Source organism: Phragmites australis, chromosome 10 (genome assembly GCF_958298935.1).
Source record: "Phragmites australis chromosome 10, lpPhrAust1.1, whole genome shotgun sequence".
Lineage (NCBI taxonomy): Eukaryota > Viridiplantae > Streptophyta > Magnoliopsida > Poales > Poaceae > Phragmites > Phragmites australis.
Window position 1 is genome coordinate 5,087,088 of NC_084930.1, and position 22,576 is coordinate 5,109,663.

General features: G+C 42.7%; 1 protein-coding gene across 1 annotated transcript; it reads left to right on the forward strand.

Annotated features, from left to right (window-relative positions):
* The first annotated feature begins 8,966 nt into the window (after positions 1-8,966).
* On the forward strand, positions 8,967-12,142 carry LOC133883213 (protein MONOCULM 1-like). Its single transcript, XM_062322451.1, has one exon. The coding sequence runs from the start codon at positions 9,796-9,798 to the stop codon at positions 11,164-11,166; it is 1,371 nt and encodes a 456-aa protein (XP_062178435.1). The 5' UTR covers positions 8,967-9,795; the 3' UTR covers positions 11,167-12,142.
* Positions 12,143-22,576: the final 10,434 nt, after the last annotated feature.

Genomic DNA, 22,576 nt, shown 5'->3' on the forward strand with positions numbered 1-22,576 from the left:
CTTTTATTTATTTACAGACAATCACAATATTCCTACTAATAATATCCATAGATGGTGGTTATGAGCACCCCACCCTTCCAAGATGCCTTAAGTGCTGCTGGTTTCCAGCTCTCTACTTCTTCCACTAAGCATACAAAGCTTAATGTCACCATCAGTTTGATCCGGAGCATCTTGAGCATGATCATCCTTTGTTGGACCCTGCCTTGGTTCATTCAAATAATAGCCATTAAAAGTCCAAAACACTTCTTACACAAATCTATTCTCAAACCTAGAGCATCAAGAACGGGCATAGAAGATTTGAAGTATAGGAATGATCGGTGTCGCTACGATTAGGACTGAAGAGATTAATTAATCGATAAAAGTGGTCTGGGATAATGGAATCTTTGTAAGTTCTGAACTAAAAACTGATTGCTTGGTTGAGATCGTTTTTTTACTGTAGTCCATTCATAGCACATAAGAGGTGATAGGCTACGTGATTAGTGATTGGAAAAGATCATGTGAAGGGATAAAGCCTATTCAGGAAGTTCAATGTATGCACAGCCTGCACATTGCCTGTGGGGTTAGAGGGAGGATATGCCTTTAAGCTTTAATGCTTGATGTTCCCATAGGTTCTGTTAGTTGTCCTCTTGGGACCATGTTCTGTATTGTTTGTGATGTTCATTACATATATTATATTCAGCTAGGTTGAGTCTATAGATTGAGGACTGCTTTTGACAGTGCTCCTAGCATAGGGTTGAGTGTTTATGGGGGACCAAGATTGCAATTTGGTACAATTATATTTCTCATTGGTGCTAAACCAAATTTATAGTGCAATACCAGCTACCTTGGTTTTGGATGCATGAAATCTCTACCTCACATTCATCCTTTTGTCACCTTTTGACGTTTCTACGAATCAACCCCCTTCTGGCTCTGTACCTTAATCAATCTGTCCATTGTACATTCATTTGTCGTCTCTTACTTGGGCTAGCTACTCGCTTAGCACTTTCTTCCCCGAAAGTAGATAGTCTTTTTTGTGCGTAAAAAACTGCAGAAATGATCAATTTTTTTGAAGGAATAACAGAACAATTCTGATACTTGTTTTTAGGCAAGGACAAATCTGAATGCTTGAGCCACTCATTCCAAGTTCCTGTCCTGTCCCACGGGTGGCCGTTGGGTCCACTAGTCACCACGCCTACTTTGCATTTTGGAGGGAGGTGGTTACTAAATAACAGGGCTTTCTTTATTTTCCAAAAAAGAAAAACAAGTCTTTCTGGATCTCGATTTTGTTGTAAAACCTGGGTTTTCACGACTTTTTTTTCTTCGTGAAGAATTAACATGCGGGAGCACTTGACCCCTGTCTTTGTTTTCCAGGAAATAGGCAGACAAGTTCAGTGCAGTGGCACGGGCTCACAAGTTGGATCCACCTACTTCAGGGGAAACTTTCTCGTGGGACGAATACGTTTATGTCTAGAGAAACAAGATCTTGGCTTGCTTTGCTCGGTGCTTAAAGGTCTATTTGTTTAAATTTCTGTCTTTTGGTTTTTTTTACTGTTACAAGTTAAAAGATAAAAATCTAAATAAATGGAATTACTGAAATAGTAGCTTCCGAAGAAGCTAAAATGCTGTTTTTGAGGAAATAAACTAGAAACTGAAAAACTACTAAAAATTAAAAAGCTAACCGAGGATAGCTTTTCTGAGAGATAATATATTGAAAAGTTAAAAATTTATTATAGAAATTAATAGCTAAAATCTAAAAATAATTTTTTAAAACTGAAAACATACTTTTTCAAAAAATAAAAATAAAACAGAAAGCCCAAACAAGACCCAAGTTTTTATCTTCAAAATCCGGAAGCTGGTTGACTTTATATTCTTCAACAATGCGAGGTGGCCACAGCAGGGATCTTCTATGGAGTGTTATCATAGACAGTTTTGTGATTGCTACTCCTATTTGTTACTTCGAATTGCCCAATCTTCTGTACTAAGCCTCTGATCTTTCCAATATTCCTGCGAACTCTGGTGACGCAATCAAATGAGCTAAGTTTCTCTAAAATATTTTTATTCCAGAATGCACTAAATTTCTGGTACATAATTTTATAATCCGGGGCTACCTAGATCAAAACCTCAAAATATATATGGCACGACTTAATTGCTGACATATGTCACAAGACCTACAGATATAACTTTCAATAATAATGTTGCACCATTAAGTTAAGGAAATAGTTTTACTTACTTATCTATTTATATATATATTTATCTGTTCTACTTGCTCTCTAATCTTATTTATTTATGTTTTTTAGACAAATTTACTGTTAACATAATGTACTTAGTATAAACTTGCACTGATATGTAACATATCATCTCTGTTGATTCTTCGACCATCGCAAGTGGTATGTTTTCTCTTTTAAGGAATGCGTTGATTTTCACATAAAATTAATATAACAGATTATCTACATCTATGTACTCTGTGCACCTATGCTTCAGTTATATTTGAATTTGATGTGGTCTTATAAGTTTCTTAGCAAACATATGGTTTTATATGTTATATTTGTATTCACCGACAAAATCCCTTGTTAATATTACTTTAAATTGGCGAATGTTCAAATATAGTAGTCATTTTCTTTAAATGTGATCTAGCATCTCTGTATTGGAATTCTTAATGGTTTGATGATCCAACGGTGAAAACCATATTTCTAGAGTCGTACAGGCCCGTTTAGTAGGGATTCTGAACGCTAAATCTCTACCAAACAATGCAGCTATCAAGCATCTCAAATCAGAAACGGGATAAATATTTCTGGTTGAAAGTTGTTTCTCACATGAATCACCTCACCTCCTTCTCTCATATACAATTTTTCAGTAATTCGAAATCAAACAATTACTGTACTAACCAAACAATTACATAAAATGATTTTTGTTGACTAGAGAAATGCTTTGAGAGAGAAACCGATTCCCAAACTGAAATCGGAGAATCTAAAACCCAAACGGACCGTGACAACAGCAGAATCGCTGTCTCAGTTTCTACCAAATTGGCCTACTAGAAATAACCGCACTGGATCCTCTTCCCCTGTTGTACGACGACAAAGGTAAGTTTAATAATTATACTGCAACAACAGGGGACAACGATCAATCGGCTGTCCCCTCATCTACCTGGCCACACCGCCACACCTTGTACTGAAGAGCGTGGGCTGAATGCCATATAATTTTAAAGATTTGACATGACCCTGTACTTGGGAGAATTTATATATACACTACGTAATATTACTAGTAGCACCCTGCTGAATGACTCCTAGCAGCCTCAGCCATTCCTCCCTGGCCTGGCAGTTAGGTTCCTGAGTAGCTTCTGTTCCTTTTTCCATTTCTCTCTCTGCAGCAGCATATGACAATTCTGTTTCGGCCGATTGGTCAGATCCATCGTAGTTTGGAGCTGTACTCTTGTACACCTACTGTCGTGTACATGAGTTGTTCAGTAGATGGCACATGTTGATAACCGATGCTGATTGCCTCGTTGTTTGTGCTGCACGTAGCATTCAAGTGTGACTGTATGAGAGGTTGGTTTGCTGGCGTATGCGACCTTGTACTTGGTACAATATGGTCTGAGAAGGATTGCATAATCAATTGGGTTCAAATACTGCTGTGAGTTTGGGAAAACATATAGTTAGTGCGTTCGCGAGGAAAAATTAGCTTTGATAGTTGAAATATCCGGTTGTGCGACCAAGATGATGTTGTGGCCGCCACTTAGTTGAAGTCTTAAATCCAGTCTTGTAGTTTATGTATTTGATTCTTTCGCTGGTTGATAAACTCAATATGCAAATTTTTTTTGTTGAGTTTGGTACAATAGGATATTTGATAAGGATATTATAGATGTGCCATGCATGACCTTTTTGCATATGTAGATTCTTTTAAGAAATAACATTAATGCAAGGGTTACTCTAGGAAAAAGACGAGTCGTGCATGCCAAGAGTTATGCACCTTAGGCTTTGGATGCTACCAAACCCATGGAAAAGATAGGTTGTGTCATGCATCACTAATATTTTATGCAAAAGAACAATGTGTATATGAGCCCCATTATGTTCATCAGGTGAGCGTGGGACGTGGGCCGTGGAGGACCCGACCAAATAATATATACACCAAAACTAACAGCAGAGCGTCTCTTTTTCTTAGTTTATCTGTGATTCATATTGTAAGTTAGTGGGTATTCGAACAGTAGATGATGACTTGATCTCATGGTGGCGACGTTTCGATGCTTCTACACTTCAAAGCAAGTACAGTACTTGATTGGTTATGTCTCTAAAAGACCGAATTATATAGGAAGAAATAACCTTTAATTTGAGCAAATTTTGAACTCCACCAGAATACACGTTGCCAGGCACTTAAGTTACAGAAGTCTTTATTTTGACTTATCTTCTGGTACTTTCTCTTCAAAAATCTGGAATGTTTATTAGAAAAGATGGTAGTTTTAATTTGGTGTTTCTTGTTAGTGTCTTGCCCTTTAAGTGAGGTTCTTAGGTTGTTAACTAGTCCTACTCTGAGTGAGTGTGATCGCATCGATCCCTTCAGCCATCTAGTCTATATATGTTATCTTGTTTCATTTCATTCTTAAATTACCTTATCATTTTCCATCTGCTTCCAATTATTCTATACCAAATTAAGAGCATTCGTATATCGTGCAGAAAAAAATTGCATATTTTTTCTTACTATTTCTGAAGATGCATTAAAACTTGTCAAAAAGAAATTACCAGCATGACTAAACCCGCACTTGAGTGCATGCATACTCCTAGCCGTAGGTATATATCTCACTTTTTCGAGTACTTAGGTTGTTGCCCCCTTACAAGAACTGTTCTTCTAAAGTAGAATATAATATACTTCATGCCGTGCAAGGCCGCTTCGTTCTTGACTCTTGTTTAGTTCAATTTACCTCTCTTCTTTTTGTGAATGGTCCTTTTTCTCTCATGTGATTCTGTGAGACTGACTCCCTGATGAGCACATTGGAGCATACTCGAACCCTTGACTTTGGAGCCCTGGAGAAGATTCGAAAGATGCATGCTTGTTTGACTTTTGCTTCATTCATATATGTTGTGTTGTTGGGAATTGGGCAAGGAGTTGTTGGGCGCAATCTGATGGGATTGAACTGGAGTGTGGTAGGTTTCACTGCATCTGTCTTGCAGAGAAGAAAGAGAACACTCGCACCTTCATCCATACATCTCTCTCTGAATAAACCAGGCCATTGATGGAAGGCTATGGTGTTACCAAAGGCTTGAAGAGCTCAAGGGTTAAGAACCCCAATATACTTTAGAAGCAATCCTTTTCCATCTGTTGCATTACACATCAGATGTCAAGTCTCTGACAGGAACCACATGGACCAGTTGCACTGATAGCCATTGGCAGGCTACCATAAGCCGGCAATGTTCTGGATCTTCCGTAAAAAACCATTGGCAGGCTACATAGGATTAGAAGAGAGAGAGAGAAATGGAAAGAGAGAATATAGAAAAGGCTATAAAAAAGGTGGCAGCAAAAAACAATATGAGTGGGGGCGATATACCTTTGTAGATTTGTTTGTGTTAACTATTGCCACTTCTTCCTTGGGCCAATCTTTTGTTTATCCCTCTCCTATTTGCACCTTTGGTCCCCATGCGTTCTTCAGTATGCTCCCCTCATAGCTTTGATTTCCCTTCAACTCCACTCAAGACTGCTCCTAGCTACTTGATCCCAAGCTACAAGACCTCCACAATCCTCTTCCTCTTTCTCACTCTCTCTCACACACGCATATTAGGAGGCGTTCAAAGAGACCATAGAGAGAGAGATGATGATGTACGAAGGGGTTAGATTTTGGAACATGTCAAATCACAGCATTTGATACAACAGGAGGTAAAGGCAGTGACAAGTTTTTTTTTTCTGATTTCTATACTTTTTATTCTACTGGTTGCTGCTGCTGTAAGATCGGACGCATGAGAGTGAGCTGCTTCTGTTTGTTGCCTTCCTCACTTTGGGCATTTCTCAGTCACTTCCCTGCCCACAGTGTCCTCATGCCAAGTTGTGTCATCATCTCCTACCTATTTTTCCTCCGTTCTTTCTCTTGATGCTACTGCATGCCTTGCGGAGGTAGGAGGAGAAGAGTAGATTCCTTCGCTGCACAAGAGAACTCACAATCTTCACAAGTAAAGATCTTTTCCCTCTTGCCACAAGGGATAGGATTTCTCCTCTATCACATTTTGCTTTGTTCTCTCTCTCAACAAGCATGCATGTATACAGTCTGGGAGCATAAGGATTTGTACAAATTTTTTGCGCAGAGTTGGAAGCAAGGGATCTGCTTGATGTACACAGATGCACATGCCCCTTTTGGTGGGTAATGATGGTGTGCAGGTGGAGGTGATCATAGACTGCCTCATCTGGGGACTGAGACATTCCATCCAAGGGTGCCCAATGTCATGCCTCACATTCACAGCTCCCCTTGGCTGCTGCAATATTCCATTTGTTTGCTAATGTGTTGTATCAAGATGCCTTTGATGTGAGTGTTCACTGCCTCTCTCTCATGCATGCATACATTATACATACATACACCTGCACTATTGCTTGAGCTAGGATTGCATGTGATCCTGCCTAGCTAGACACAACATCTTGTTCCAAGTTACATGAGTAGCACTTGCCATGGTGGCATGGTGCATGCAAGAACCAATCAGGGAGGAGTGTAGCTGCAGGTTACTTGTGTTAACATGTGTGTGCAATGTGCAGCACTGACAAAGCAAGGGCCAGGTGGGGGTGTGGTGTGTTCTTCTCGCAAGTAAGTTATCTCAGGGCCATCAATGGGGATCCCACCAAGGGACAAAACACGAGATAGTTGGAGAGTCGGGTCTGTCTAGTCTCTATTCACCCATTTAAAGCATTGCGTGTGCTCACTCAGAGAGAGAGAGAGAGAGAGAGATATGGTAGCCGTCCAAATCGTCAGAAACTACAAATAATATTGGCATACAAATCTTTTGGAAAGGGAGTCTCCGGAGGTTTCCATAATGATTAAAGAGTTCCAACTTGGATATTGCTATCCAAAGAAACTGTTTGCACACTAAGCAGGGTCATTAAGCATGTATACAAGGCAGAATTACCGGTGTCAAAAGCCATGCATGCTTGTCCTACTACTCCCTTAAAGCTAAACCTTTAGATAGCGTGAGAAACAATAAAGGAGTGGAAGATCAGTGTGATCATTTCGTGGAAAAATGAAGCAAGCCTGCTGTTTCAGATTGTATATATATATCCTCCTGCACGGTCAAGTGTATGCTCAGTCCATCTTCTATAGGTACTTAAAAAAAATCATTTTCTATAATACTATTATAATATTTTCTAATATTATTATAATACTCTCTTTTTTTATCTTCAATAGCTATTTTATTTCTTATATTTTATTACTCTCATCTTTACTTCGGATCCATGATTGTCCTCTATAAACAGTATCTGGTGCTATAGTGCGATTCTCGTTGGAGCTGGCCTCGGTAGTTTTTCAAATGTTAGGTAGCCAAAATAGGTCACTACTATAGAAAGACACATTAGTATTGGTTCAAAAACACTATCAGTGCTAGATCTAGAATCGACACTGAAAATTCTTTTCACTGTCGGTTCTCAGCTCCAATCGGCACTGATGTGGTTCCGGGAGTCAAAAAATAAACGAGCCAGCTCAAAAGAGCCGGTTTCGCTCCAGTCGCTGCGATGCTCTCGCGGCCACCGTTATCGCCGCATGCTCAAATTGACTTATCTTATTCATATAAACACATCTCACAATTAAATCTAGTGCATACAACACATCTCAATCAAATTCAACACAACACAAGAACCACCATGTATAGCAAACACATGTACTGTAGACCACCGTGTACAACAAACACTACTACAGCTCCTGCACTTATTGAATTGAATCGGAGACGACCATGACACCGCCGGCCACCTTGTATTGCAGCTCTTGCAGCTGCGCCATGCACCGGTCCACCTACAGATGGATTCAAAAACACACATTCACTGCACCACAAGAACCGAATTGAATAGAAGCCGCACCTTGGCCTCTCCCTCGGACATCCTCTCCCGACTGGAGCTTCTCACCTTCCTCGGACTCCATCACCAGCTGCACCTTGGCCTCCACCTCCTACGCGCTCACCAACTCCTAGCCGTAGCTCTCCACCACCACCCTAACCTTCAAACGCTCCATGATGAAATCATGAACACCTTGCCGCGTAGACCGAGAGAGATGGAGGAGAGGAGGAAGAATAAGATAGAGATACAGAGGGGATCTATGAGAGCTGCTCCTATGAAAAGATAAGGTAGAGAGAGACGGGTGGACTCGAGCCGACGAGACAAAAAACAAATTCATATTTTTTGGATCTGATTTTTATCAGTGTCGGTTGCAGATGGAACCGGCACTAAAACAGGATTATCGTCCGTGGCTGGAACCGGTACTTATACTATTAGTGCCGGTTTCAGTCACGGACCAACACTAATAGTCCTTTTCAGTGTCGGTTCTTAGCGGCTCACTTATTTTTCGTGTGCAGAAAGAATCAGCATTGATACCTGTTTAGTCATAGTTTATACACAATCGGTACTGATAGTGCGTTACTTATGACTTGGCCTGTAGGAGTTGGTGGACTTCAAAATATTTAGAATGTCAAACTGGAATGCAAAGACTATCGAAATTTGTAACTGGCTGATGGCAGACAGGAAATTAGTTGAAAATTAGGGCACCAGAGCAAAGATGGTTAATGGTCCAATTTAGGAGTAATTAGTCAGGGAAAGGTGGTCAACACAAACTACTTTCTGGTTATTATATTCAATATTGAGTATTCTCTTGCATAGTAGTAGGATGGTCTGATTCAATTTGTGCATTTAAAGATCAGTTTTTTTTTGCATACTTAGTTTTACCTCTTTTTTTTTTTGCATGGAGCATAGTTAGTTTTGCTTTTTTTTTTTCGCGGGAATATTGTTAGTTTTACTTAGCGATGTGTTTTTCCATTCCAGCCACACGCATTCTCACTTACCAGCGGCGTTGCAACGTTCACATGTCGCCATCAAAGCCGTCCAAGAAAACATGATAAGAATCACCTCAAAGCTAAATATCACCATATACACACGAAATATTCCATCAACTTGTATATACACACACACAAAAAAAGGAGGAACGGCGCCAATGATAGTTACCCGATTCTCCTAGCTGCTAGCTTTAGCTGCCTGTGGCAGGAAGCATTCCATATCCAACGTACGTACAGGCACGCAGGTGTACACATCAGTCCATCCAACCCGTCCATCTTGGCAGCTAGCTAGTAGTAATAATCTGAAGCTAGCTTGGTACAGCAACTAGTGAGAGTAGCTTAGATTAGGTTAAGCTCTCTCGTATGAATCTTCGGTTGTTTAGGCCCACCAACACCAATCCTTGGAATGTTTTAGATTCCCCTCTTCCACTTAGGCCCCCAAATCACACACCACAGTCCGATCCACCCGATAAAGGACAACTACCACCAGCACACACGCATTCTCACTCACCCTGCTGCCACCTTTCCCCTCCCCCATTCCATTCCTAGAGAGAGAAAGCAACGAGCAGGCAGGAGCTCTCTCTCTCTATGAGTTTGCACAGTTCATGTAGTAGCTACTACTAGCTAGGCTATGGCTGAGCTGAGTAGGTAGTGGCAAGCTACTGTATTGCAGTCTCTCTCACTCTCACTCGCACAAGCACACCTCTGTATTTTGGCAGATGAGGATGTCCAGCCCGAGCCCCAGGTGCTGCTGCTGGACGTCGTGCGCCCCTATTAAAGCCGCCAGGAGAAGCACGCACTCCCCCTCCACCCGCTCATGCTCCTCGCTCGCCACCACCGCCGACTCCAGCCGCCGCCGCCGCTCCACCGCAGGCTCGCGCCGGTGAAGAAGCTCGAGCTTGTAACCGTCCAAGCTATTGCTATGCTCGGTTCACTCCATCACTCCTCCTCCTCTGACACCGACAACAACAATGACAACAAGAACGACAACAGCAGCGGCGTCCTCGCGACAGCGGCCGCGGCGGTGCCGTCCGCGAGGGACCTCGTCCTGGCCTGCGCCGACCTGCTGCAGCGCGGGGACCTCCAGGCGGCGCGCCGCGCCGCCGGGGTCCTGCTTTCCGCGGCGTCCCCACGCGCGGACGCGGCCGACCGGGTCGCCTACCACTTCGCGCGCGCGCTCGCGCTCCGGGCGGATGCCAAGGCCGCCGCTGCCGGGCGCGGCGTTGTCCAGGGCTTGGTGGCCTCCGCCGCCGCGCGGCCGGCGTCTTCGGGCGCGTACCTCGCGTTCAACCAGATCGCACCGTTCCTGCGGTTCGCTCATCTGACGGCGAACCAGGCCATCCTCGACGCCGTCGAGGGCGCGCGCCGCGTCCACATCCTCGACCTCGACGCCGCGCACGGCGTGCAGTGGCCGCCACTCCTCCAGGCGATCGCCGACCGCGCCGACCCGGCCGCGGGCCCGCCCGAGGTCCGCATCACCGGCGCCGGCGCCGATCGCGAGACGCTCCTCCGCACCGGCAGCCGCCTCCGTGCCTTCGCCCGCTCCATCCAGCTCCCCTTCCACTTCACACCGCTCCTCCTCTCCTGCGCCGCCACCCACCAGATCTCCGGCGCAAGCACCACCACGACCACTCCTAGCGCGGCCACGAGCCTGGAGTTGCACCCTGACGAGACGCTGGCCGTCAACTGCGTCATGTTCTTGCACAAACTGGGCGGGCAGGACGAGCTCGCCGCCTTCTTGAAATGGGTGAAGGCCATGGCCCCCGCCGTGGTGACCATCGCCGAGAGGGAGCCGAACAGCGGGGGCTTCGACCGCATTGACGAGCTTCCCCGGCGGGTTGCGGTGGCCATGGATCACTACTCGGCCGTGTTCGACGCGCTCGAGGCTACTGTGCCGCCGGGGAGCCGGGAGCGGCTGGCGGTGGAGCAGGAGGTGCTCGGTTGGGAGATCGAGGCGGCGCTGGGGCCTTCTGGCGGGAGATGGTGGCGCGGGCTCGAGCGGTGGGGCGCCGCCGCGCGCTCCGCCGGATTCGCGGCGCAGCCGCTCAGCGCGTTCGCCGTGTCGCAAGCGCGGCTGCTGCTGCGGCTGCACTACCCGTCGGAGGGCTACCTCGTGCAGGAAGCGCGCGGCGCGTGCTTCCTCGGGTGGCAGACGCGGCCGCTGCTGTCCGTGTCGTCGTGGCAGTAGCAGCCCACCACCGCCATTGGCGCGTCTTCTGCTTGCTGCATGCATACATTCAATGCATGCCGCCGGTGGCGACGACGAAGACCGCCTAGGGTTTGCTTGCTCACAGTCACTACCCCATATATAGAGCGTATATATGAGCATTGCCTTTTGGTGCAATAATATTGGTTGGTTGCATTGTTACCCTGCTTGATAAGATCTCATGCATTGTGGTTTTGGAGGATGAGTTTGTTGGGTTAATTGCAAGGAGGAAACCCTAACCCTAGCTTGCTTCATGATTAATAGTTGTTAATCTTTAGCTGCTCCTGCTTGGATCGATGGTTGGTTGATCACTGTTGGTTAATTGAGGAGTTCATATGTAGCTTTGCATGCATGGGGATGGCATTAGAACAAGTGAAGAGCGTGACTTTTAAACTCGGTGAGGCTAGCTGCTACGGACCCGGATCCTCTGCACTAATATGAATTAATGCAGAGGATCACTTTCTGCAGTAAAATGAGAGCTACAGTATTGTACATTATCTGATCACTGGTACTGTAGTAACAATAATCCGATTAGTGCGTGTTTTGGTACTATAGCATAATACTATAACGGTAGATCAGATATATCCATCGTGCAATCAACGGCCCTGATGGGATCTAATGTATTTTTATAGCTAGTATATTTCACTGTAGCGCAATATTGTATTAGTACTGTACTGATAGATATGATACATTTATGCTGAAATCAACAGCTCAAATCAGGTCTAATGCCAGTACTAACTGCAGAGGATCCCCTCAGATTGGGTCTAATGCAAGTGATAACTGCGGAGGAGCTCGATCTACCTAGTACTAGAACCAACTATGTTGATTTCTCCTCTATTTTTTTCTTCTTTGTTTGTTTCTCTCACTAATTCATGTTGGACATTCTATATATAGTTTCTAGGGAGATTTTGTCTATATGTTGGAGACTATATTGCACTAGTATTTGTTAATTTTGATGTGAGAGGATTAATCTGTTACTGTTGCTTGTCTTCTCAATACATATTTTTGGTGTTTTGTTTAAGCGGGACGTGTGATCTTGCAAAATGTATGGATCCACTATGTCCTCTTACGGTAATGAAATTGTCTATTCATGTGTATATATAATTTATTTTATATATCTGAGGCATGGAGGAGGAGGATCTTCTAGCTCCCTATAGCTCTCTTGCATGGCCTCATTTTTATATTCCTACACTTGTTATTATAACTAATCGTGCGTGCTTTGGGCAGCACTAACCATAAACTAATGGCCATTTTGGGAGGCTGTTTGTGTGGGTGTAATGATCACTCCCGTGGTGTATGCATGTGTATATATATATATATGTATGCATGTATATATATATGTATGTGTATATATATATGTATATATATACACATAGCGAGTGTTTTTCTAATGTGCTCTGAGAGAAGAATACTGGTGTGTCTCCTCTCCTGCCCAAGGAGAAGGGGTTTTGGGTTCTTGTTTTCTGTGTCATGCCCCAGATATGCTGGCAAGCTGTCTTTGGGAGGGAATGGCAGTAACATGATCCCACGCATCAATGCCACCCTAATCCCTGCCCCCTGTCCCCTCAAACAAAATCATGGGATTTCTCAAAACCAGGACACCCTTTTTGGTGGCTAGCTTGCTCGATCCCCTTAATCTCTCACTATCTCTAAAGATCGTTCCCTTTTGAAAGGACCCATGTTCCTCTCTGTCTCTCCATTGCCTTGGGATCTTTGCATGCATGCCTTCTTAATTTGTTCCTCAAAGAAAGAACCATGTCATGCCCTACTTGATTCCTTGGCTGCTTGTCTCTCGTTTATATTAATAAGAAGTGCTAGCTAGATTGGTACCACTCCTCAAAACTTATACCCCCTACAGTTAATTGTTTCATGTAGGCACTAGGGGAAATAGAATAAGGACGAGCAAAAAAACAGATACAATGAAACAAGAGTTTTGAAAGCATCATATTATTTTATCACTTTTACGTTTGATATATCTCCATTCAATTTCTTTTTTTGGTGTAACTTTCAATAATGATGATGGATTATCAGGTCTTTGTAGACCCTATGTATCATCCGGATCCTTTTCAGCTTACCTTTACAAGCAAATTGGTGCTCACATGAAACTTTTTTTTTTTTGAGAAATCCCAGTACAACACTTACTCATACCATATGCATGCACTCACATTGCGCTTACTAAAGACAGAAGATGTGAAATTTGAAGACTGACGAAGTCATCATAAATCTCGATGGGTAGCCGTTTACTACTTAAAAAAAATTCTACCTTAGTAAGACAAAGAGCAAACACCTATAATTTAATCCCTAGTGAGTGGGGTACAACTACCTTCGCTAACTACTGAATCCAAGGCTTGGTTCTCAAAAATAAAATTAATTTGATTGCTTGCAAGCGTCACTTTTGACTTGACATTATTGTAAGCATTACTTTTTGGCAGCATCAAATTTCATTGCTTTTGCTATTTTAGCATTTCATCGTACAACGAAACTTTCCATATATTCAAATTCTATTAATACTTTTTTGGTCACATCAGCATTTTTAAAATTCATATCATGCATGTATCAGCCTAACACAATTAATTAAATAACAGCAATATAATATGCCTGCTTTCAGCATTTTCAGTGGCCTGTTATATATTTAGTAAAAAAATTGCATTGATCGGAGAGAGTAGCAACATTTTGGGATGTATGTTTGCACTTTTTCGGAGCCTCTGGCCTACTTATTCTTAAATAATTATGCAAATGATGAACTTCTTAAGTTTTAGCTTCCTTCCAGAATTACTGTAGATATTCCTCACATCTTTAGTTTGATTATTTCCAAAGCTCAAGAAAAAGTGACAAATATATGTTCTGCGTTATATTAGGTCTCTCTCTCTCTCATCTGCCATCGAACCAGTGGGCATGTGGCACAAAATTTTGGCAGCAGACAAGGCACATTATCTATTGATTTTTGCACTTGTTTTTGCATAGCCGTGGTATCCTTTGATCTCCAGCAGCTACCTTCTTTTCATTTTGAGAGAGAGAAAGGCATCTATCTCTTATTCCTAGTAATATGCTGCCTCAGCTATATCCATTCATTGGGATATGGATATCAGAAAAATTAGCCCATATGGGAGCACCTATGTAAGATCAAATCGATTCCAAAGTCCAAACAAAACATCCATGAATGCCTAGATTGCTAGCTTGCTTAGAAAATGAGCAAACACAGCACACTGTAAAAAGGAGTGGCTGAAACAAAAAAAAAAAAACATGTTCTTATCCTTCTTGAAAAGAAGTAACAAGAACATAAAACATATAGGACTAGATGAAGCAATGCAGCTGTCGTCGCATTGCGAAAAGTTCCACAGAATTGTCAATCGATCGGTCGATCATACGCATAGGCCTTCGATTACTCCCTGGATTTTGCGAGTTTGTAGGGGAATCTTCAACTGAACTTTTTGAGAGATCTATCAATGTTATGGGCCGGACGTCAACTTCGTCAACGTCCAATGAATATTTATCGGCACATACCTTTGTAAGGTTCCTAAATGGTCGAGATGGCTCATCAGCTATCTATCTATCTATATTTATATGTAGAGAGAGAGAGAGAGAGAGAGAGAGAGAGAGAGAGAGAGAGAGAGAGAGAGAGAGAGAGAGAGAGAGAGAGAGAGAGCCTTTCACCATCCATAATGTGTCACATGCATCAAATCGTTCATCTGTAGCTAGGGCATGATTCATCATGAGGGCATTTGGCCACTAGCTTCTAAGTTCATGCTGGGTGAATTGTTCTGCTATGTATGTTCTCTTGAATAAAGCTGTTGGCCGTATACGATTAATTGATATAAGTATTGACGCTGATTAAGTCTTTAAAATTTTAAACTCCTGGTTTATGAAGGATCCTTGAGCTGCACCCACTGCAGCGATATAATTTGAGCCTTGAATCTTCACTTAGAGCATTATGGATGTGATTGGTTGTTCGTATAAATTTTGTTTGCATAGACTGTATATATAGGCTGAGTAGAAACACATTGAGCAGAGTCATATTTGTTAAAAAAAAAATGTTTGGTTGGTTGTATCTGTCTGGATAGGTTGAAAAAGTTTATACTTGGTTTATCAGATCTGAGGCTGTATGAGCGGGTGTAAGAGTTAAAAATTATGATTGATTGATTGCATAAAGGTGATGTTTTAACATTGACATATGGGACAGCCTCTATGAGCGGATGCAGGAGCATGCATCTAATTTCTCTCCCGAGCTAAGTTATAAGCGTACATTTGTATCCATTGTATCAGATTGAAATAGTGTATAATAACAACTAAACATATTTTATTATAAAATTATATGTATCTGTTGAACCAAATTACTTTAATACGAGTAACAATCAGACCCGATGTGAGTTTGCAGTCGATTGGACTAGCTACCGGTTTGTAAATCGGCTCGTAATATAAATCGGGCCTTCCAGGATTTTTCTTAAAGTCCATATGATTTTCCGAAGATGGAAGCTGATTTCGCGTTCATAAGAAGTGACAAATATGAATTTATGTTGGTTGAAATTAGTTACAGAATAGCATGTATTGGACGTTTCCTTTTTAATGAAGAGACGCAATCCACAGGGTTCCTCTTGGTTAAGGCTGCCAGGCCATAAATTTTGCAGGCTAGTACCACAAGCTAAGCTCGATCTCTTCCATATCACCGCCTGCCATGCATTTACTCTCAGATGGCAGTAGTGACAGTGGAAAAGAAGAATGTCTGTGTGCTGCCCGGCCCCAAAGCCGAAGGAGATGCCGCCACACGAGCTAGCTGCACAGGGAGACCAATGGAATCAGCTAGCATGCATGGCCGGGTATCTGCTTCTGCTGCATGCCTAGCTTCCAGCTGGAAACTTCAGAAGTACTAATTGAGTACTCATATGTAGAGCCGATTTTAACACTTCGGTGGTTTAAGGTGAGATTAAAAATAATTCTATTAAATATAAATTTTGAAATATTTATATAGCACAGTGGTTTAAAATAATAATGTTATATTTTTTATATCAAATAAATATCAGTAGTATACTAGTGTACACAGTAATATACATATTAGTTTATTTTTAGATCGAACAAAATACATATATAGTAATATACATATACATATGGGACCTCTGGGTTTTAGAGCCCGGAGCGGCTGCCCCGCTCGCACCCAGGGCCGGCCCTGCTCATATGCGTATAAACATTTTGATTCTGTTCTTTCTCACAAGAGAAAAGTTGTAAAATAAAATATAAAAGAAATTCGAACGAAGTACAGAGAAGCTGACGAGCTAATTTGCATCTAATAATAGTACGCAGCCGCATATACTTCGGAATATTTGTACCATGTCGGTTAATAGGTATATATGTACTTGTTTGGTTTGTGCGCATGTCGGTTACATATAAACATCATGAAACGAACTAAGATAGATTATCTGAGATGAATGTTAAACCTTATCATAGATGAGTTTGAGTTCTATCTTTGTAAAAATATATAAGATATCAACTTTGTCACCGATGATTATAACTCTGTCTGTAATATACATAGAAGTCTCTAAATAAGACTTCCATTTGTAATATTGCTATACACATGTCAATTTTGTATACCTCACAGACAGATTTTGCTGAAACACCGTATGTGTGTATGAAGTGTCCCAGACGGTTTCACTACTATAGAACATACCATAAGTAGCACCCTATCAATGTCGGTTGTGCAAAATATGCGACTGAAGATATATCAATACCAATTCTTAATCTCTCGCGCGCGAAAAATGAGTGAGCCTCTAAGAACCGGCACTAATAGTACGCATCAATGTCGGGACGAGCCCCTAATTGGCACTAATGTGTCCGAACCCAAATTTCACCTCTGATACAATTTTGGCTCTTTGGCTCAGTCTCGAATTCCTCACATCCAACCTTATCTGTTTGCTCTCACATCCGGCTCAGACGCTCAGTCCTCACGTCTGCATCCTTATCTTTTCGTCACCACAAGTCTAATGGATCACCTCCTCTCTCCCTCTCTCTCTCTCACTAGATCTGCGAGCTCCAGCCGTGCTCCTCCTCTTCCACCTACCGTGCCACTTCTGTGATTTCCCGGGGATGCCCTTCCCAAACAACTACTCGGAGTACCCCACCAAGCGCCGTCATGTCCACGTGTTACAACACCGCAGTGGGGCTTTGATGGGTGCGCGCCGAGGACAGAGTCTTGGGGGAGGCCACCAAGTACATGGGCCGGTGGCTCGTCTGTGTTGGAGCTAATCTACCGAGTACAGGCTACATTTTGCTAGCTTGTGTACATTGTAGTGTTCGAGTGCTTGTGCGTGTGTTCTTCTTATGCTCGTGCATTTGTGCCTTGGGTTGTGTGTGTGAGAGCTAAACACAAAAGTGAGTTAGAGAGCGAGGTGCTAATTGAGTGGGTTAGCGTCAACAGTCTGCCTGCTTTGTTTTGATTTGTTTTTTGTATGTGTGCATGCAAAATACTGCATACGAATTGAAGTTGGATAATGGATGGATTTGGTTTTGCTATGTATGCATGTTCTTCAGTGTTCGTGCTTGCTTTTTGGGGGAAATGGGTTGCGACGCTTGTTAAGTGAGGGATGGGGAAGAGGGCTCAGCCTGAGGAGCGGGCACAACGTCCAGAGGAGCGCGGCGGCGGAGCGGCCAGTGGAGCGTGCGGAGTGGGTGCGGCCATACGGAGGTGGCGTCGGTGGGAGCACGACGGCGGCAGGAACACGACGGTGGCAGGAGCGGCAGCCTAGCTGACTCTTTCGAGCCAGCTCGTTTATTTTTGTGGCTCGAAAACTTTTTTCAATGTCGGTTGGAGGCATGAACCAGCACTGAAAAGAACTTTTAGTGCCGGTTCCAAACCTGATATTGATAATCATTGACTATCAGTGCCGATTGAAAAACCTGCACTCTTATGCTTTTTTGTAGTAGTGTTTTTGTTGAGAAACCATATGAGACTCTCATATGATTTTTAAATAAAAATGTCTGAGACTCTCAGACAGATTTTCTTAAAAGCCATATGAGACTCTCATACTATTTTTAAATAAAACCGTCTGAGGCTCTCAGACGGATTTTCTTAGAAACCCTCTAAGTCCTATGGCACAGATTGCCTTTTAGGACATATATCACATACATGTTATTGTAAAAAACGTTCGATAGGGCTTTCAGATGAATTTCTTTTAAAAACCGTATGTGTGTACCATTCCCCCCCTAAGCACCCTATGAGAATACATCACACATGCATACATCATAGGCAATATATGACATAGGCATACCACGATCACAGAATACTAAAATCACTTTGTAATAAACCATCAAAGGAGACATGTTATTAGTGATGGACGACTAGAACCCGTCACTAATGCACTACTAGTGACGGGTTCAGTGACGACCCATCACTAATGTGTGGCTCGGGCTAGGATCTAACCAAGACCCGTCACTAATGAGAGGTTATTAGTAACACTGAGGGAACGACCCGTCACTAAATATATTAGTGACAGGACACCTCAAAGCCTATCACTAATGATGTAGTCATTAGTGACGAGTAGAAAGAGCACACGTCACTAAACTATAGCCTCATCATTAGTGACGGTTGTGAGGAGACCCGTCACTAATGTGATGAGGACACCGGCCACTAATTAATAGCTCACTACCCACTCTCGCGTGCCCTCAACTACTTCACTCTACTCACTCTCGTCCTAGTCATGGACACTCCGACGCCACCAATATCTCCGGCCACTCCAGGGTCTTCGTCGCTACCGCTGACTCCACTTACCCCTGCCACACCGTCATCAGATCCAGCTTCGACGGATTGAAGGCCTCCGATCTTGACTGGGAGCACTTCGTCAACGAGCCAGCTCTAAAGAGGTGGCACTTGGAGGAGGGCGAGAAGGAGGAGGACGACGAGGAGGAGGTGGCGGCGGAGGAGGACGAGGAGGAGCATGAGGAGGATGATGATGATAGGAGGGACATGTGATAAGACTTCGACAACGGCAACAACATGGGCCCCAATGATGACTTCTAGATGTCAATGATGTAGGCGCGGCTGGCGATGACGATGACAAGACTTTAGTTAGGGTAGGACGTTCCTTTGCGATGCCGCGGCGAGAAGTATTGTGCGTACGTAGCGAGAAGTATTTTGTGCGCACACAACGAGAAGTATTTTGTTGTATAGTTAGGGTTAAGTACTCTAGTTTAATTTTAGAAGTACTCTAGTTTGTTAAAAGTGATATGTTGAATGAGATCGAAGTTTAGTTCTATTGAAGTACTCTTGCATGCCTCTGTCCTGAAAGTCGATCTCTTCTAGAAATTCCAATTGTCTGGGCAAGATTAGTAGTGACGGGTCACTCAAAATCGGTCACTAATGATGTGGCCTCCTCATTATTGACGGGTGACAACTACGACCCGTCACTAATGTGAAGTCCTTTAGCGATGGATCATAGTTGTCACTCGTCACTATTATACTATTACTGGTCAAGATAATGTCTCGACTAGCTTCATTATTGACGGGTTCCTTATCACCCGTCAATAATGTGAAAGTCATTAGTGATTTGTGTCATTATCGCCTGTCACTAATGAGTGATGTTTACTGTTATTTTCTTCATTGGGAAGCACAACCGGACAGTGTCTATCCGCTGGTTGCTCGGCAAAGGGGCAATTTTTTTGACGATTCTGTTAAGAACCAACACTACTACAAAATCAGGCTTATATGCCGGCCCATCACTGCTGGTTGCTAATGGACCGGCAGTGATGAGGCATCACTGCTGATTCAAAAGCCGCGTGGGAAGAATCAGCGAATGTGGCTTATGTACCGACAGTGATGAAGGGCATCACTGACGGTTGATGACTTGAGCTAGTAGTGATGCTTCACTGCCGGGTGAAGGCACCAGCCGACAGTGATACCTGAACTATCACTGCCGGCTCTAGCCATGAACCGGCAGTGATAGTTCGTCAAGTATCTCTGCTGGCTCGTATTATGAGCTGGCAGTGATAATGGGTATCACATCCGGCTCATAAGAAGCACCGGTTGTGATAACGGGTGAGCAGTGACTGGTCGAGTGAATAGTGCCTGGTTGGGTATCACTGTCGGCTCGTGTTATGAACCGGTTCGTAACACGAGCTGACAGTGATAATGGATGACATCTTATCTTTAAAAATTCATAACTCTTTCATACGAAGTTAGATGGGGATAATTTATATGATAATTTTATCCCTCGATGAGATCTACAGCTTTGTAGTTGAATTTTTTTTTCATTTGAAGTCATTTATATGTCCAAATAAACATTTGAAGTTTCAGATAGAAAAGATCAAAAGGATTGTATATGCTATTATTATCACAAGTACTTCTGTGATGGGATGATAAGGATGTATTGCGCGAGCTGAGGGGTCTTAGGTTGAGTGCCACGAACCGCACGTGCGCGTATTTCACGCGACCGTGGGGGTTTCTCGGGTGCAAAATTTATTTACTTATTTTTGTTTTTCCGACCCAAAAAATAAATCAGGGCAGACTGTTCCATTGTTGGCTAAAGCTTTCAGCCGGCAGTGATGTTATCACTGCCTGCTGAAGCCTTCAGCCGGCAGTGATAACCGACTATCACTGCCTGCTGAAGCCTTCAGCCGGCAGTGATAACCCCTTCACTGCTGGTGTCTCAAACTATCACTGCCTGTTGCCCATTACCGACTCTAAAACCGGCAATGATGGCCACTGTAGAGCCGACAGTGATAGGGTTTTCTGTAGTAATGCGATTTGAAGTTGGGATTATCTCTTGGCCTTTGAAGGTTTCCCTCCCCCTCTCCTCCTCCTCTTGCTCATATATGCATGGTGAATTCTAGGGTTTAAGTTGGAATCAATAATTTTGCTCCTTCTCCTTAATCTTGATATGTATATGGTGCAATTATGTTAATTGTATTCGTAAAAGTGAATTAGTGTACGTGCGTAACTTACGTCTCCCGTTCGGGAGTGTTTGATTATAAATATGACTTGGCAACTCATCATATTTATAAGAAGATGCTCTCGAATTTTCCATGAACTTTGGACAGTTCAAAGGATATGTGACTTGAGTCGTAAGTTTATGTGCTATTGTATGGTTCTAAAGAGAATTTCAATGGCATCTCCCTATTGTTCTTTGGATACATACCCTCTTAGCTTATTATCGAGATGTGTATTTGGAGAATAGTGGGGAGGTGCTGCTGAAATTTGCTTTAGAATCGTATAAGAGCATAAAAACTTACTCAGGCCACATATCCTCAAATGGGATTAGGACATATCTTTGGCTATGTAGAAATTAGCTAGGATCCTTCACCATGGATAACATGCATGTATCATATTTGGATGTTAATTATTGGCTTGAATCTCACTAGAACACACACACATATTTAATTAGTTAAATTGATATTCTATCTTCTCTATCGTTTCTATTAACAATAAATATTTTTCAATTTGTAGATGGAGGACCAATGTTGGATGTACCTTGATTTCCGTACTTGTAACGAGTACATGAACGGGGTGAAGTCTTTTATGAGTGCCACGGTGGCAAATATGGAAGGTCGGGTAAAATTATAATGTGGTGTACATGTTGTGATTGCAAGAATGAGAAGAAGTTCCTAAAACCTAACAATGTGTACGATCACTTGTTAAGGCGTGGATTCAAAAAGAGATATCACATTTAGAATAAAGATGGCAAGGAAGACCTTAACGAAGGGGAAATGGATTAGGTCCTCCTAGACAATAGTATGGATCAAGGACTCCCACCGGCCGGTGGTATGGATGATTATCTCAGGGATATAGACATATTAGGATTCAATGATGACTAAGTGGAGTTGGTGGAGCATGTTGACCAAATGGTGTGTAATGCTAAGGGGCACAACGAGTATAGTGATGATGAGTTTGTCAAATTGCAGTAACTAGTGCGAGACTCGAGGACACCATTTTATCCTGGTTGTAAGAAGAAATACACGCTGTTGTTTATGGTATTTATGCTTCTACAATTGAAGGCAACCATCATTTGTTTGATAGGAGTTTCACAGTATTATTGTATCTAGTAAGGGATATACTACCAGAGGGGAACAAGGTGCCTAAGACCGTCTATGACACAAAGAAGATAATTTGTCCTTTGAGATTAGAAATAGAAAAAAAAATACATGCATGTAAGAATGATTGTGTCTTGTTTCATGAAGAGTATGTAGACCTAAACCAATGTCCTGTTTGTGAAACCCATCGATACAACAATAGAAATGATGGTGACGATGTGGAGGAAGGCAACAATAGAAAATGGCCTCCTAGAAAAGTGATATGGTATTTCCCTATAATTCCCCGTTTGAAGCGTTTGTTTGTGAATGAAAATGAGTCCCAATTGCTACTGTGGCACAAGGAGGATCGTAAGAAGGACGCAATGATACTTCACCCCGCAAA

Excerpts from the sequence above, each read along its gene's own strand:
- LOC133883213 (XM_062322451.1), top strand. The coding sequence starts at position 9,796 with ATGCTCCTCGCTCGCCACCACCGCCGACTCCAGCCGCCGCCGCCGCTC.